The 16,668-nt window shown below is 59.8% G+C and overlaps 1 protein-coding gene across 3 annotated transcripts in view; it reads left to right on the top strand.

Annotated features, from left to right (window-relative positions):
- Nucleotides 1-16,668, top strand: part of GRAMD1B (GRAM domain containing 1B) — a 196,641-nt gene that overhangs the window by 16,764 nt on the left and 163,209 nt on the right. For all 3 annotated transcript variants that reach the window (XR_010308741.1, XM_064173231.1, XM_064173236.1), the window contains exon 2: nt 7,058-7,135. Coding sequence is in view for 2 of the 3 variants with exons in the window: in XM_064173231.1 (XP_064029301.1) it covers nt 7,058-7,135 (78 nt within the window). In the remaining variant the exon portion in view is untranslated. The remainder of the gene's footprint in view (nt 1-7,057; nt 7,136-16,668) is intronic.

The following is a 16,668-nucleotide window of genomic DNA, read 5'->3' as shown; positions in this document are numbered from 1 at the left end:
GGTGGGGGTTGGGCTCTGCTCCCTGGGCTCAGGTGAGGAGGCTGCAGTGAGGTGGGGGTTGGGCTCTGCTCCCTGGGCTCAGGTGAGGAGGTTGCAGTGAGGTGGGGGTTGGGCTCTGCTCCCTGGGCTCAGGTGAGGAGGCTGCAGTGAGGTGGGGGTTGGGCTCTGCTCCCTGGGCTCAGGTGAGGAGGCTGCAGTGAGCTGGGGGTTGGGCTCTGCTCCCTGGGCTCAGGTGAGGAGGTTGCAGTGAGGTGGGGGTTGGGCTCTGCTCCCTGGGCTCAGGTGAGGAGGCTGCAGTGAGGTGGGGGCTGGGCTCTGCTCCCTGGGCTCAGGTGAGGAGGCTGCAGTGAGGTGGGGGTTGGGCTCTGCTCCCTGGGCTCAGGTGAGGAGGCTGCAGTGAGGTGGGGGTTGGGCTCTGCTCCCTGGGCTCAGGTGAGGAGGCTGCAGTGAGGTGGGGGTGGGGCTCTGCTCCCTGGGCTCAGGTGAGCAGGCTGCAGTGAGGTGGGAGTTGGGCTCTGCTCCCTGGGCTCAGGTGAGGAGGCTGCAGTGAGGTGGGGGTTGGGCTCTGCTCCCTGGGCTCAGGTGAGGAGGCTGCAGTGAGGTGGGGGTTGGGCTCTGCTCCCTGGGCTCAGGTGAGGAGGTTGCAGTGAGGTGGGGGTTGGGCTCTGCTCCCTGGGCTCAGGTGAGGAGGCTGCAGTGAGGTGGGGGTTGGGCTCTGCTCCCTGGGCTCAGGTGAGGAGGCTGCAGTGAGGTGGGGGTTGGGCTCTGCTCCCTGGGCTCAGGTGAGGAGGTTGCAGTGAGGTGGGGGTTGGGCTCTGCTCCCTGGGCTCAGGTGAGGAGGCTGCAGTGAGGTGGGGGCTGGGCTCTGCTCCCTGGGCTCAGGTGAGGAGGCTGCAGTGAGGTGGGGGTTGGGCTCTGCTCCCTGGGCTCAGGTGAGGAGGCTGCAGTGAGGTGGGGGTTGGGCTCTGCTCCCTGGGCTCAGGTGAGGAGGCTGCAGTGAGGTGGGGGTTGGGCTCTGCTCCCTGGGCTCAGGTGAGGAGGCTGCAGTGAGGAGGGGGTTGGGCTCTGCTCCCTGGGCTCAGGTGAGGAGGCTGCAGTGAGGTGGGGGTTGGGCTCTGCTCGCTAGGATCAGGGGATAGAAAGAGAGGAACTGGCCTGAAGTTGTGCCAGGGCAGGGTTAGGTTAGAGGGGAGGAACAATTTCATTGCTGCCAGAGTGGTCAGGGCTTGGCAGAGGCTGCCCAGGATGGTGGTGGAGTCCCCATGGCTGGAGGTGCCCAAGCAATGAGTAGCAGAGGCTGTCTGGGCCATGGTGCAGTGGTCATGGAGGTGCTGGGTAGAAGCTTGGGCTGGATGAAGGAGTGGAGTGATGAGAGCTGAGCCTGCTTGGAGCCAGAGACCTCCAGAAATCCCTTCCAGTAGGGTGAGGGGCAAGGGCTTGGCACAGGCTGCCCAGGGAGGTGATGGAGTCCCCATGCCTGGAGGAGGTGTTCAGGAAACCTGTGGCCATGGCACTGTGGGGCCAGGGCTTGGTGGCCATGGTGGGGCTGGGCTGAAGGTTGGACTGGATGATCTTGGAGAGCTTTTCCAGCCCAGACAATCCTGTGCCTCCAAGTGGATTCCTCTGAATGAGGAGGGAAAGTGTGGCTGCTTCTGTGCTCCTCCCAAAGTCTTCCTCCCCTGGGCCACAGTGAAGCTCAGAAGCACAGCAGAGAAGTTCCTTTGCTTTCTGGGCTGTGTGGAGTCCTCAGCCCTGTGGATATGACTCTTGGGGCCAGGCTTTGGTGGCCATGGTGGGGCTGGGCTGATGTTGGGCTGGATGATCTCAGAGGCCTTTCCCAAGCAGCACAACGAAGCTCAGAAGCACAGCAGAGAAGTTCCTTTGCTTTCTGGGCTGTGTGGAGTCCTCAGCCCTGCAGGTGGTCCAGAACCCTGTGGCCATGGCACTTGGGGCCAGGCTTTGGTGGCCATGGTGGGGCTGGGTTGATGTTGGGCTGGATGATCTCAGAGGCCTTTCCCAAGCAGCACAACGAAGCTCAGAAGCACAGCAGAGAAGTTCCTTTGCTTTCTGGGGTGTACTGTTCTGCCCCAGCTGTTGGTTTCTAGCTTGCAGCCAGCACAGGATCGTTGTTCTCTCATCCTGCCTACAGCAATGCAGTAAAGGATGAGCAAGGATGTGAGTGTGGGAGCAGAAAATCCAATCTCTGCCCTTGCTGAGAGGCTCCTGCAGAAGTGTTTCCCTGCCTTGGCTCTGATGATAAAGCCATATCCAGGGCAGTGAGGATACAAGGCAGGTGTGCTCCATGGGGTTGTGTGTTCAGCCTCAAAGCCTGACTCCTGTGTGACTTGCTCCAGGGCTGGAGCATCTCTCCCATGGGCAGGGCTGGGAGAGTTGGGGCTGTGCTGCTTGGAGAAGAGAAGGCTCCAGGGAGAGCTTAGAGCAGCCTTGCAGTGCTTGAAGGGGCTGCAGGAGAGCTGGGGAGGGACTTTGGACAAGGCTTGGGAGTGTCAGGAGGGGGGAGAATGGCTTTGAGCTGGGAGAGGGGAGAGGGAGAGTGGAGAGGAGGAAGAGATTGCTGAGAGGGAGGGTGGGGAGAGACTGGCACAGGTTGAGGGTGGTGAGACACTGGCACAGGTTGAGTGTGGGGAGACACTGGCACAGGTTTCCCAGGGAGGGTGAGAAGCACAGAGAGGGAGGGTGAGGAGACACTGGCACAGGTTTCCCAGGGAGGTTGTGGAGCCCAGAAGCACCCAATGTGATCAAAGATCACATTGGGTGCTTCTGGGCTCCACAACCTCCCTGGAGGTGTTCAGGACCAAGCTGGATGAGGCCCTGAGCATCCTGTGCTGGTGGGAGGTGTCCTTGCCCATGGCAGGGGGGTTGGAATTGGATGAGCTTTAAGGTCTCTTCCAACCCAACCCAATCTCTGGATTAGAAATGCTGAGCACTAATGGGAGTTTCATTCTGGGAGCTTCAGCCTGCTCTGATTCCTGTGGTACCAGCAAGGGACCTGGTTTCTGGCTCATGTTCTGGGCAGGCAGCAGTAAGAGAGAGCAGTGCCAGCTCTCAGAGGCAGATGGGCACCATCACTTCTGGCCATGCCATGGCTGATCCAGCCCAGGATGCTCTTTGCTTTGGCCACCTGAGCACATTTCTGCCTCACATCCAGGTGGCTTTCCACCAGCAGCCCCAGCTCCTTGTCTGATGGGCAACTCTGCAGCCACCAAGACCTAGCAGCAGTGAAGCCACAGCAAGTCCAGCTCGGGCTGTGTCCCAGGAGGGGCTGTGCAGTTGCTGAAGCTGTTGCCATGGCTCCACAGCCAGTGGTACCCAGGAGAACCTGGGCACTTGCTGTACTTTGGCAGGCTCAGATCTCTCCACGGCTCTGCAAGAAAGCTCCTGGCAAAGGATGAAGCTGTAGGGAGGAGAATCAGGAGGCTTAGCGAGCCCCGGGAGGATGTGGAGGCTGCTAGGAGGGCACAAGGCTAAGTGCAGGCAATGGATGGGGCAGGGGAGATGCGAACTGCCCCCAGAGCAGCCATGGGCAGGGGCACAGTGACATCTCGTGGGCCTGGCATGCAACTCACATCAGCTTCGGTCAGAGGTGCTGGGAACTCTCTGTGCTGCTGCCGAGCCCCCGCCGATGCGAGCAGCTCTGCTGGGATGGCGAAGGGAAAGGGAGAGTGCAGCTCCTGGGCACGGGGACCTGCCGCAGAGGGCACAGCAAAGGTGCTGAGGGGACTGGAAGGGCTCTGAGGAGCAAAGGCTGAGAGAGTTGAGGCTGTTTAGGCTGGAGGAGAGCAGCCTGAGGGGGACCTGAGCAGTGCTGAGCAACACTCCAGGGGTGGGGGTCAGAGAGTCCCAGAATGGGTTAGGTTGGAAGGGAGCTCAAAGCTCAGCCAGTTCCAACCCTCTGCCATAGGCAGGGACTCAAAGCCTCATCCAGGCTGGTCCTGAGCACCTCCAGGGAGGTTGTGGAGAGAGACTGGCACAGGTTGAGGGTGGTGAGGCACAGGCACAGGTTTCCCAGGGAGGTTGTGGAGCACAGAAGCACCCAATGTGATCTTTGATCACATTGGGTGCTTCTGTGCTCCACAACCTCCCTGAAGGTGTTCAAGGATTCTCTGCTCCACAACCTCCCTGGGCAACCTGTGCCAGTCTCTCCCCACCCTCAGTCTGTGCCAGTCTCTCCCCACCTTCAACCTGTGCCAGGGTCTCAGCACCCTCAGCCTGTGCCAGTCTCTCCCCACCCTCAACCTGTGCCAGTCTCTCCCCACCCTCAACCTGTGCCAGTCTCTCCCCACCCTCACTGCAAACAACTTCTTCCTCCCACCCAGTTTCAGTCTCTCCTCTGCCACTTCAAACCCATTCCTCCTCCTCCTCCTCCTCCTCCTCCTCCTCCTGTCACATCAGCAGGATGGGACCAGGCTTTGTTCAGTGGTGCCCAGGGGCAGCACAAGGGGCACTGGGCACAGACTGCAGCATGAGAAGTTCCATCTAAAGATGAGGAGGAGCTTCTTGAAGGGTGGCAGAGCCCTGGAGCAGGCTGCCCAGAGAGGTGATGGAGTCTCCATCTCTGGAGCCACTCCAACCCCAGCTGGCTGTGTTCCTGTGTGCCCTGCTCTAGCTGACCCTGCCTGGGCAGGGGGTTTGGGCTGGATGCTCTCCAGAGCTCCCTTCCAACCCCTGCCACCCTGTGATCAGCTGAGTGGCTTGAGTGGGAAGGGATCCTAAAGACCATCCAGTTCCAGCCCCCCCTTGCCCTGGGCAGGGACATCTCCCACCAGCTCAGGCTGCTCAAAGCCTCATCCAGCCTGGTCTTAAACGCTACCAGGGAGGGGACATCCACAACTCCTCTGCTGTGTAAGGGGGGAGCTTGGTTTGGATGTGGGAGTTGGGATATGGCTTAGGGTGCACCTTGTGGAGGAGGGAGGGGGGGAAGTGAAAGGAGGGAGGGGGGGAGGTGAAAGCAGGGGAATGGGAGGTTAAAGGAGGGGGAGGGGGGTGAAAGGAGGGGGAGGGGAGTGAAAGGAGGGGGATGGGAGGTTAAAAGGAGGGGGATGGGGGTCAGAGGAGGGAGGGAGGTTAAAAGGAGAGATGGGAGCTTAGAGCAGGGAGATGGGAGCTAGAGCAGGGAGAGCTTAGAGCAGGGAGATGGGAGCTTAGAGCAGGGAGATGGGAGCTTAGAGCAGGGAGATGAGAGCTTAGAGCAGGGAGATGAGAGCTTAGAACAGGGAGATGGGAGCTAGAGCAGGGAGATGAGAGCTTAGAGCAGGGAGAGCTTAGAGCAGGGAGATGGGAGCTAGAGCAGGGAGATGGGAGCTTAGAGCAGGGAGATGAGAGCTTAGAACAGGGAGATGGGAGCTAGAGCAGGGAGATGAGAGCTTAGAGCAGGGAGATGGGAGCTTAGAGCAGGGAGAGCTTAGAGCAGGGAGATGAGAGCTTAGAGCAGGGAGATGGGAGCTTAGAGCAGGGAGATGGGAGCTTAGAGCAGGAGATGAGAGCTTAGAGCAGGAGATGGGAGCTTAGAGCAGGGAGATGAGAGCTTAGAGCAGGGAGATGGGAGCTTAGAGCAGGAGATGGGAGCTTAGAGCAGGGAGATGGGAGCTTAGAGCAGGGAGATGGGAGCTTAGAGCAGGAGATGGGAGCTAGAGCAGGAGATGGGAGCTTAGAGCAATTCCTTCTGGACTTTGGGAAGTTCTCAGGGCTGTGTCACCAAGTGAGGTTAAGAAGCTCCCAGGCCTGTTGTCAGCAGGAGTCAATCAGAAGGTTGGGGACTGAGCTGCTGGAGAGCAGTGATGTGGAGAAGGACTTGGGAGTGCTGGTGGCTGGCAGGAGGCCATGAGCCAGCAATGAGCTCTGGTGCCCAGGAGGGCCAGTGCCAGTCTGGGGTGGATCAGAAGGGCTGTGGTGATTAGGTCACCCCTCTGCTCTGCCCTGCTGAGGCCACATCTGCAGCCCTGTGACCAGTTCTGGGTCCCTCAGCTCCAGAAGGACCTCAGGGAGCTGCTTGAGAGAGCCCAGCCCAGAGCCACAAAAATGATTAAGGAAGTTGAACATCTTCCCTGTGAGGAGAGCCTGAGGGAGCTGGGGCTGGGAGCTGGGAGAGGAGCAGCCCAAGGGCTGAGCTCATTCATCTTCATAAGTATGTGCAGGGCAGTGCCAGAGGCTGGAGCCAGCTCTGCTCTGCTGGGGGATGCCCAATGCCAGCACAAGGGCAGTGGTGGCAGCTAAGGCAGAGGAAGTGCCATGGGAACAGGAGGAGGAATTTTGTCCCTGTGAGGGTGGCAGAGCCTGGCACAGGCTGCCCAGGGGAGGCTGTGGAGTCTCCTCTGGAGATATTCAACTCATGCCTGGATGTGTTCTGTGTGCTCTGCTCTGGGTGCTCCTGCTCTGGCAGGGCTTGGCCTGGCTGAGCTCTGGAGGTCCCTTCCAGCTCCTGGCACTCTGTGATCCTATGATTGTTGTGCTGCAGCAGCTCTGCTGTGAGCACAGCCTGAAAGAGTTGGGGCTGTGCAGGCTGGAGCAGAGGAGGCTCCCAGGGGACCTTCTTGTGGCCTGCCAGCATCTGAAGGGGACTCCAAAAAAGCTGGGGAGGGACTTTTGAGGCTGTGAGGGAGTGGCAGGAGTGGGGGGAATGGAGCCAAGCTGGAGGTGGGGAGAGTGAGGCTGGAGGTGAGGAGGAAGTTGTTGAGCAGGAGAGTGGTGAGAGGCTGGAATGGGTTGCCCAGGGAGGTGGTTGAGGCCCCATGGCTGGAGGTGTTTGAGGCCAGGCTGGCTGAGGCTGTGTGCAGCCTGCTCTAGGGTAGGGTGTCCCTGGGCATGGCAGGGGGGTTGGAGCTGCCTGCTCCTTGTGCTCCCTTCCAGCCCTGCCTGACTCTATGATTCTCCTTGCACCCCCAAAGCACAGAGTCTGTTCCCTGTGCTTGCTCTTCTGGTGGCTCAAGCCCAGGCTGTTGCCCAGGGCTGGGCAGGCTCTGATGGCTCCTGTGTGCCTGTCTCGTTGCAGCAGCCAGCAGAGCAGCCAGCAGAGCAGCCAGCAGAGCAGCCAGCAGAGCAGCCAGCAGAGCAGCCAGCAGAGCAGCCATGACGATGACTCCTGCCGCTTCCTGAGCCCTCGTGTGCCTGAGGACAGGTAAGCCTGGGGGGGCAGCTGCAGGGTGGGGAGGGGGTTCAGCTGCAAAGGCGACCCAGGAATGCCTGGGAGCAGCACCCTGTGGGCTGCTGAGGTCCCTGTTTGGTGGAGTTGTTTGCTGAGCAGTGGGACTGACCTTGGGTTTGGTGATAGCTGTGAAAGGTTCCTCTTGCTTCTTAAGTTTCTTTTGGCTGCTCACATGTGGAAGTTGTGGGGCACAGATCCAGCTGCTGGAGCATTGTCTTGTGCCAGCTGTGCCTGCTGGAGGCAGCTTGGGCAGACTGGCTGTGGAGGGGTGCTGGGGGTGTGCAGCCTGGAGGAGAGAAGGCTCCAGGGGGACCTTAGAGCTGCCTGCCAGTGCCTGAAGGGATCCTGCGGGAAGGATCTTCCCTGAGGGTGTCCAGAGCCAGGACAAGTGGGGATGGTTTGAATCATAGAACCACAGAAACATTCAGGGCTGGAAAAGCCCCTCAGGGGCACCAAGCCCAACCCCTCTCCCTCCTTCTGCCCCCCATCTCCCTCCTTCTGCCCCCCATCTCCCTCCTTCTGCCCTCCATCTCCCTGTCTCTCCCCCCATCTCCCTCCTTCTGCCCCCCATCTCCCTCTCTCTCCCCCCATCTCCCTCTCTCCCCCCATCTCCCTGTCTCTCCCCCCATCTCCCTCCTGTCTCTCCCCCCATCTCCCTCCTGTCTCTCCCCCCATCTCCCTCCTGTCTCTCCCCCCATCTCCCTCCTGTCTCTCCCCCCATCTCCCTCCTCTCTCTCCCCCCATCTCCCTCCTCTCTCTCCCCCCATCTCCCTCCTCTCTCTCCCCCCATCTCCCTCCTCTCTCTCCCCCCATCTCCCTCCTCTCTCTCCCCCCATCTCCCTCCTCTCTCTCCCCCCATCTCCCTCCTTTCACAGGGGTTTGCACTGGATGATCTCTTGAGGTCCCTCCCAGCCCCTTATGCTCTGTGGTTCTGTGCTCAGCAGCTCTGACCCTTCTAAGGCAGACAAATGAAATTCCACAGGAGGTTCCTGTCCTCAGCAAGGCCAATATTGACCTTGGCTCTTCCCTTTCACTTCACTTAGCACAGTCCTGAGCTTGTGTGTGGCACTCAGACATGGCACTTCTGGGGCATGGTGGTCTTAGAGTCACAGAACCAGGCAGGTTGGCAGAGAGCTCCAAGCTCCTGCAGCCCAACCTAGCCCCCAGCCCTGCCCAACCAACCAGACCATGGCACTAAGTGCCCCAGCCAGGCTTGGCTGCAACACCTCCAGCCACAGCCACTCCACCACCTCCCTGGGCAGCCCATTCCAGTGCCAATCACTCTCTCTGACAGCAACTTCCTAACAACATCCAGCCTAGACCTGCCCTGGCACAGCTTGAGCCTCTGTCCCCTTCTTCTGTCCCTGGCTGCCTGGCAGCAGAGCCCAACCCCACCTGGCTACAGCCTCCCTGCAGGCAGCTGCAGGCAGCAATCAGCTCTGCCCTGAGCCTCCTCTGCTGCAGGCTGCACCCCCCCAGCTCCCTCAGCCTCTCCTCACAGGGCTGTGCTCCAGGCCCCTCCCCAGCCTTGCTGCCCTTCTCTCAACACCTTCCAGCACCTCAGCAGCTCTCTGCAATGGAGGAGCCCAGAACTGGACACAGCACTGCAGGGGTGGCCTGAGCAGTGCTGAGCACAGGGGCACAAGAACCTCCCTTGTCCTGCTGCCCACACTGCTCCTGAGCCAGCCCAGGATGCCATTGGCTCTGCTGCCCACCTGGGCACTGCTGCCTCCTCTGCAGCTGCTCTCTGCCAGCACCCCCAGGGCCCTCTCTGCCTGCCTGCTCTCAGCCACTCTGGCTCCAGCCTGGAGCTGCTTGGGGTTGTTGTGGCCAAAGTGCAGAACCTGCCCTTGGCCTTGTTCAGTCTCATGCCCTTGGCCTCTGCCCACCCATGCAGCCTGGCCAGGTCCCTCTGCAGGGCTCTGCTACCCTCCAACAGATCAACACCTGCCAGACCCAGCCAGGTGGGAAGAGACTTCCAGCCTGGACCTCTTAGCCCTGAGGGCTGCACTCACTGATCTTGGAGGTCCTTTCCAGCTGGACCAATCCATGGTTCTGTGAAGTTCCAGAGGGAAGTGAAGTTTCTGGTTCCTGAGGCTGAGTGCTTTGGGCTGCAGCCCTGGCAGAAAGGCTGCTGGGCCTTGGGCACTGCTTTGGGGGCATGATTTATTGCTGTTGCTGTGCTCAGAGCCATGTGGCTAAGAGTTCTGCTGAACCTTGCAGCTTCTGAGCCTGAAACTGCTTCATTTTCCCCTGCTGTGCACAAACCAAGCCCTGAGCTGCTGCTGCCTTTCCATCCCAGCCCAAGGTCGTTTCCCTGCTGACAACCTTGGGTCCCAGGTGGGACTTTGGTGTCTGAAGTCCCTTTTGTTTTGAGGCTGCTGTGGAGTTGTCCCTAACACCTCCCAGTCCAAAATCGACCAAACACAACCCCCCAGACAATCCACACAGCAATCCCTCCCCTCCCAATCCCACCCAGGGTTCCACAGCCCTGGAAGCTGTGACTAGAGCTGAGCAGAGGAGGGTAGAAGAGGGGAGAGCAAAAAGCCCTGTGCTGTGTGCTGCCAGCTGCACCTTCCCTTGGCATGCTGCCCTCTGGCATTGCAGGCAGGGGGAGGCTGTGCTGCACGGGGAGGAGGAGAGCAGAGAGCAAGAGAGGACCAAGCTCAGGTCTCTCTCAGCAGAGAGCAAGGGAGGAGGAGGAGCAGCAGGAGCTCAGTCCACCTGGACAGACAGAGCTGGGCACAGAGCAACCAACTGGAGAGCTGTGACCAGTGGAGTCCCCCAGAGATCTGTGCTGGGTCCAGTCCTGTTCAACATCTTCATCAATGCCATTGCTGAGGGCACAGGCAGACAGAGGCTGCTCAGCAAGTTTGCTGCTGGCACCAAGCTGGGAGGCTTGGCTGAGACAGCTGCAGGCTGTGCTGCCATCCAGAGAGCCCTGGGCACAGAGCTGGGCACAGAGGAACCAAAGGAGGTCCAACAAGGCCAAGTGCAGAGTCCTGCACCTGGGCAGGAAGAATAAACTGCAGCAGTCCAGGCTGGGAGGTGCCTGCTGGAGAGCAGCCCCAAGGAGAGGGAGCTGGGAGTGCTGGGGGAGAGCATCCCTGGGGCAGCAATGTGCCCTGGGGGGCAAGAGGCCAAGGGGGTCCTGGGGGGCACTCAGCAGAGTGTGTCCAGCAGAGCCAGGGAGGTTCTCCTGCCCCTCTGCTCTGCCCTGCTGAGACCTCATCTTGAGCACTGCCTTCAGTCTGGGGCTCCCCAGCTGCAGAGGGACAGGAACTGCTGGAGAGGGTCCAAGGGAGGCTGTGAGGATGAGGAGGGGGCTGGAGCAGTGTCTGGGGAGGAGAGGCTGAGGGCCCTGGGGCTGCTCAGTCTGGAGAGGAGAAGCCTGAGAGGGGATTGAATCAATGTCTGTAGCTCTCTGAGGGCTGGGGGTCAGCAGGGGGGGACAGGCTCTGCTCACTGCTCCCTGGCACAGGACAAGCAGCAGTGGATGGAAGCTGCAGCACAGGAGGCTCCAGCTCAGCACAAGGGCAACTTCTTGCCTGGAAGGCTCCCAGAGCCTGGCACAGGCTGCCCAGAGAGGTTGTGGAGTCTCCTCTGGAGCCTTTCAGGCCTGTCTGGATGTGTTCTGTGTGCCCTGAGCTGCATTGGATGGTGCTGCTCTGGCAGGGCTTGGACTGGATGAGCTCTTTGGGTCCCTCCCAGCCCTAACACCCTGGGATCCTGTGTGTGTGAACTGCCCCAGCTGAGGGGATGTGGAAAGCTGTGGAGCTGCCTCTGGGATGACACAGCTGCAGAGGAGCAGCTGACTGAGGCTGGCTGAGATCACAGCCCAGACCTTAACCCCGAGCCTGCTCTTAACCCTAAGGAGCCCTGCACGTGGAGGTCTCACTGGTGAGTGCTCAGGGACCATGCTCCAAGCCTCAGCTCTTCTCAGAGGAGGCTGAGAGCTCCCTCCTGCAGCTGGCAGCTGCCCCTGCTGCTCTCCAGCAGCTCTTCCCTTGCTGGGCCAGCACTGCTGGGGGGTTGTGCATTCTTGAAGTGCTGCCATGGTCCAGGCCCCATCCTCTGAGCAGCTGCCCTGCAGCAGGGCACTGAGGCAGGTCTGGCACCTGCCTGCATCTCCCCTGATGCAGGAGAAAGCTTCCCTTCTGCAGAGCCATGGGAGGTGGCTGTGGCTCTGCCACGCCTGCTTTATGCTGCCAGGGAGCTGAGCTTTTGGGGTCTCTGGGGTGCTTTGTGGGTGCTTTTAGAGCCATGGCAGGGAGCAGTTAGGGAGGCTGGCTAGAGGGAGTCAGCTGTGGCTCTGTGCTCCCCCTGCTCTACCCTGGTGAGGCCACATCTGGAGTCTTGTGCCCAGTTCTGGGTTGCCTGGTTCAGGAGGGACAGGGAAGGGCTGCAGAGGGCACAGCAAAGGGCTGCAAAGGAGCTGAGGGGACTGGAAGGGCTCTGTGAGGAGCAAAGGCTGAGGGAGTTGAGGCTGTTCAGGCTGGAGGAGAGCAGCCTGAGGGGGACCTGAGCAGTGCTGAGCAACACTCCAGGGGTGGCTGTCAGCAGGATGGGACCAGGCTGTGTTCAGTGGTGCCCAGGGGCAGCACAAGGGGCACTGGGCACAAACTGGACCACAGGGGTGCCAGCCACAACCTCCCTGTGCCTGTCTCTCACCACCCTCACTGGAAAGAGCTTCCCAACATCTGAGCCTCCCCCTTCCAGCCTAAACCCATTGCCCCTTGTCCTTAAGAACCCTCACAGGGAAGAAGATCTTCCCATGGCCAACCTAAACCTTTCCTGGGGCAACCTGTGCCCACTTCCTCTCATTCTATGACAGGGAGCAGGCAGAACAAGCCCCCAGCCCCCAACAGATGAGTGATGCAGACGTGGTGAGCCCCCCCCTCGCTGTCAGCTTCTGGCCTGGTGCCACCTAAGGTCTGCCAGAGCCCAATGTGCTCTGCACACCTCAGAGTGCAGAGGAGGACTGGCAGACCCCACAGGGCTGCATCACCACCTCGTGGTGCTCAGGGACATGTGGAGGAGGTGAAGAGGAGGTTTGGTGTCCTCCTCCTGCCCTGTCTGAGGCACTGGGCAGGCTCCTTACCCTTCCTTCCTCCTCCCAAGAACAGAAGTGGCAGTTGGGTAACTTCTTTCACTTGCAGACTGTGAGTGATGCTCCCCCCCAGCAGCTCTGGGAAACGACCTGCTCTAGGAGGGAGGGTGAGGAGAGACTGGACAGGATGAGGGTGGTGAGACACTGGCACAGGTTGAGGGTGGTGAGACACTGGCACAGGTTGCCCAGGGAGGCTGTGGAGCACAGGGAGGGAGAAAGGGTGTGGAGACCCTGGCACAGGTTGAGGGTGGTGAGACACTGGCACAGGTTGCCCAGGGAGGCTGTGGGGCACAGGGAGGGAGGGTGGTGAGACACTGGCACAGGTTGAGGGTGGTCAGACACTGGCACAGGTTGAGAATGGTGAGACACTGACACAGGTTGAGAGTGGTCAGACACTGGCACAGGTTGCCCAGGGAGGTTGTGGAGCACAAGGGGGGAGGGTGGAGAGAGACTGGCACAGATTGAGGATGGTGAGACACTGGCACAGGTTGCCCAGGGAGGCTGTGGAGCACAGGGAGGGAGGGTGGGGAGACACTGGCACAGGTTGAGAGTGGTGAGACATTGACACAGGTTGAGGGTGGTCAGACATTGGCACAGGTTGCCCAGGGAGGGTGAGGAGCACAGAGAGGGAGGGTGAGGAGACACTGGCACAGGTTGAGGGTGGTGAGACACTGACACAGGTTGCCCAGGGAGGCTGTGGAGCACAGGGAGAGAGGGTGAGGAGAGACTGGCACAGGTTGAGGGTGGTCAGACACTGGCACAGGTTGCCCAGGGAGGCTGTGGAGCACAGGGAGGGAGGGTGAGGAGAGAATGGCACAGGTTGAGAGTGGTCAGACCCTGGCACAGGTTGAGGGTGGTGAGACACTGGCACAGGTTGAGGGTGGTGAGACACTGGCACAGGTTGCCCAGGGAGGCTGTGGAGCACAGGGAGGGAGGGTGAGGAGAGAATGGCACAGGTTGAGCGTGGTCAGACACTGGCACAGGTTGCCCAGGGAGGTTGTGGAGCACAGAAGCACAGAATGGGATCTTTGATCACATTTGGTGCTTCTGTGCTCCACAACCTCCCTGGAGGTGCTCAGAACCAGGCTGGATGAGGCCTTGAGTGACCTGCTCTAGTGGGAGGTATGAACTGGCTGAGATCTGAGGTCCCTTCCCACCATGGCACTTGGGGCCACGGTTTGGTGGCCATGGTGGGCTTGGGTTCATGTAGGAGTCAATGACCTCAGAGGCCTTTTCCAAGCAGAACAACAATTCCATGGCTCCATCACCACCCAAGTCACTACAAAGCAGCACATCCTGCTCCATCTCCTCTCCAGGATCATAGAATCAAGCAGGTTGGATGAGAGCTCCAAGCTCATCCAGTCCAACCTATCCCCCAGCCCTATCCAGTCAACCAGACCATGGCACTGAGTGCCTCAGGATTCTTAGGTGCAGCCTGAAAGCTCTCAGCTCTTACAGACAACTTGGGCAGGCCAAAGCTGTAGCAGCAAAGGTGCCCTGCAGAAGAGCTTCCCCTCTCCCCATCCCATTTTTCTTTGAGCACCACCTGGGTTTTCCTGCTCTGCCAGCACCAGGCACAGCACAGCAGGGGGAAGCAAGCAGCAATGCACTGCCAGGGCTTGTCTTTGCAGCCAGGTGTCACAGCAGGTGACTCACTCACAGCTACACCTTGCTTGCTGATGGCATCTCACGTTCCAAGCTCCCCAGGTGGGTTTCTCTGGCAGGGGGACCAAGAGTTGTTGCCTACACTCTGCTCCTTTGGAGGAAAGCCTGCACTGCTTTCCAGCCTCTGATCATTTTTGGGGGGTGGGGGTTAGCAAGGAGATTGCTGGCACAGCTAACAGCTGCAGAGCCAGTGAGTGTGGGGACATGAGGAGCAGTTGTGGCCTCTTAGATGTGTCCCTTGGAGGTGTTCAAGCAAAGCCTGAATGAGGCAGTGCCATGGTCTGGTTGACTGGATAGGGCTGGGTGCTAGGTTGGACTGGATGAGCTTGGAGCTCTCTTCCAACCACATTATCACAGCATCACAGCATCACAGCATCATCAGGGTTGGAAGAGACCTCACAGCTCATCAAGTCCAACCCTTTAGCACAGAGCTCAAGGCCAGACCATGGCACCAAGTGCCACGTCCAGTCCTGCCTTGAACAGCTCCAGGGACGGCGACTCCACCACCTCCCCGGGCAGCCCATTCCAGTGCCCAATGACTCTCTCAGGGAAGAACTTTCTCCTCACCTCCAGCCTAAATCTCCCCTGGCACAGCCTGAGGCTGTGTCCTCTTGTTCTGGTGCTGGCCACCTGAGAGAAGAGAGCAACCTCCTCCTGGCCACAACCACCCCTCAGGTAGTTGTAGACAGCAATGAGGTCTGCCCTGAGCCTCCTCTTCTCCAGGCTAACCAATCCCAGCTCCCTCAGCCTCTCCTCCTAGGGCTGTGCTCGAGGCCTCTCCCCAGCCTCGTTGCCCTTCTCTGGACACGCTCAAGCATCTCAGTGTCCCTCCTAAACTGGGGGGCCCAGAACTGAACACAGGACTCAAGGTGAGGTCTAACCAGTGCAGAGTACAGGGGCAGAATGACCTCCCTGCTCCTGCTGGCCACACCATTGCTGATGCAGGCCAGGATGCCACTGGCTCTCTTGGCCACCTGGGCACACTGCTGGCTCATGTTCAGGTGGGTATCAATCAGCACCCCCAGATCCCTCTCTGTCTGGCTGCTCTCAGCCACTCTGACCCCAGCCTGTATCTCTGCATGGGGTTGCTGTGGCCAAAGTGCAGCACCCTGCACTTGGAGCTGTTGAACTCCATCCCCTTGGACTCTGCCCATCTGTGCAGGTGGTCAAGGTCCTGCTGCAGAGCCCTTCTGCCCTCCAACCCAGCCACATCTGCCCCCAGCTTGGTGTCATCTGCACACTTGCTGATGCCTGACTCCATGCCCTCATCCAGATCATCTATGAAGCTGTTAAAGAGGATGGGGCCCAGCACTGATCCCTGAGGGACACCACTAGTGACAGCTGCCAGCTGGATGTGGCACCATTCACCACCACTCTCTGGGCTCAGCCCTCCAGCCAGTTCCTAACCCAGCACAGAGTGTTGCCATCCAAGCCACGGGCTGACAGCTGGAGGTTGGTCCTGCCTGAGCTGCAGGCTGCAGCTGGAGGAGAAAGCAGTGCTGAGCCATGCTGCTGCTGCCTCAGCTTCCCCTGAGTGCCTCTCTGGCAGGCTGGGTGGTGGAAGAGGAGCTGGGAAGAGCTTTTTGTTTCTTTCTCAGCTTGAAAGCATCTCCCTCTGCCCTTACTGAGCCCTTTACAGGCTGGCAGTGCTGTCCTCAGCTGTTTCTGCAACCCAGCTGCTTAGTGCAGGATATTTCTTCAAGCAGACCAAACATTCCCCTCTGCACACCCCAACTCTAAGGGCACTCATCTGAACTGGGAGCTGGAGTTATTTCAGGCTGGCTTGGGGAGGCAGCCTCCTACTCTCAGAAGCTTGCTGCTGGCTGTGCTACAGAGGCTTTCAGTCTGAACCCCTGGGAAAACATCCCTCCAGATTTTCCCTCACTTCACAGTCAGCACAGGGAAAAAAAATCACCATGGCCTCTGCCCTGCTGCTGGTGCTGTGCATCTTTGGAGCATGCTGGGGTTTGGGATGGGTACCCCCTGGAAAGGACTTGGAGGTGCTGGTGGGGGAGAAGCTGGGCAGGAGGCAGCAGCAGGCACTGGCAGCACAGAATCATAGAATCACAGAACCAGGCAGGTTGGAAGAGAGCTCCAAGCTCCTCCAGCCCAATCTATGCCCCAACCCTATCCAATCAACCAGGCCATGGCTGGCAACTAAGTGCCCTGTGAGGAGAGGCTGAGGGAGCTGGGGGGGTGCAGCCTGCAGCAGAGGAGGCTCAGGGCAGAGCTCATTGCTGCCTGCAGCTGCCTGCAGGGAGGCTGTAGCCAGGTGGGGTTGGGCTCTGCTGCCAGGCAGCCAGGGACAGAAGAAGGGGACACAGCCTCAAGCTGTGCCAGGGCAGGTTGAGGCTGGGTGTGAGGAGGAAGCTGTTGGCAGAGAGAGTGATTGGCACTGGAATGGGCTGCCCAGGGAGGTGATGGAGTGGCTGTGGCTGGAGGTGTTGCAGCCAAGCCTGGCTGGGGCACTTAGTGCCATGGTCTGGTTGGTTGGGCAGGGCTGGGGGCTAGGTTGGGCTGCAGGAGCTTGGAGCTCTCTGCCAACCTGCCTGGTTCTATGAAAGGACAGAGGGTGGGGAGGAGAGGGCCTGTGCTGGTGGCAGCTGCTCACTCAGTCCCTGCTCTATTCCATGACCACAGGGAACAGGATGCTGTGTGTCCGTGAGGAGAGTTAATTGCTGATGGCTCGTTGGGCAGAGCAGGGTGGGCACACCACAACCATCAAGCAGAA

The sequence above is a fragment of the Pogoniulus pusillus genome, chromosome 38, assembly GCF_015220805.1.
Source record: "Pogoniulus pusillus isolate bPogPus1 chromosome 38, bPogPus1.pri, whole genome shotgun sequence".
Taxonomy (NCBI): domain Eukaryota; kingdom Metazoa; phylum Chordata; class Aves; order Piciformes; family Lybiidae; genus Pogoniulus; species Pogoniulus pusillus.
The sequence above is the reverse complement of the archived record's forward strand: the minus strand, read 5'-3'. Positions and strand labels throughout refer to the sequence as shown.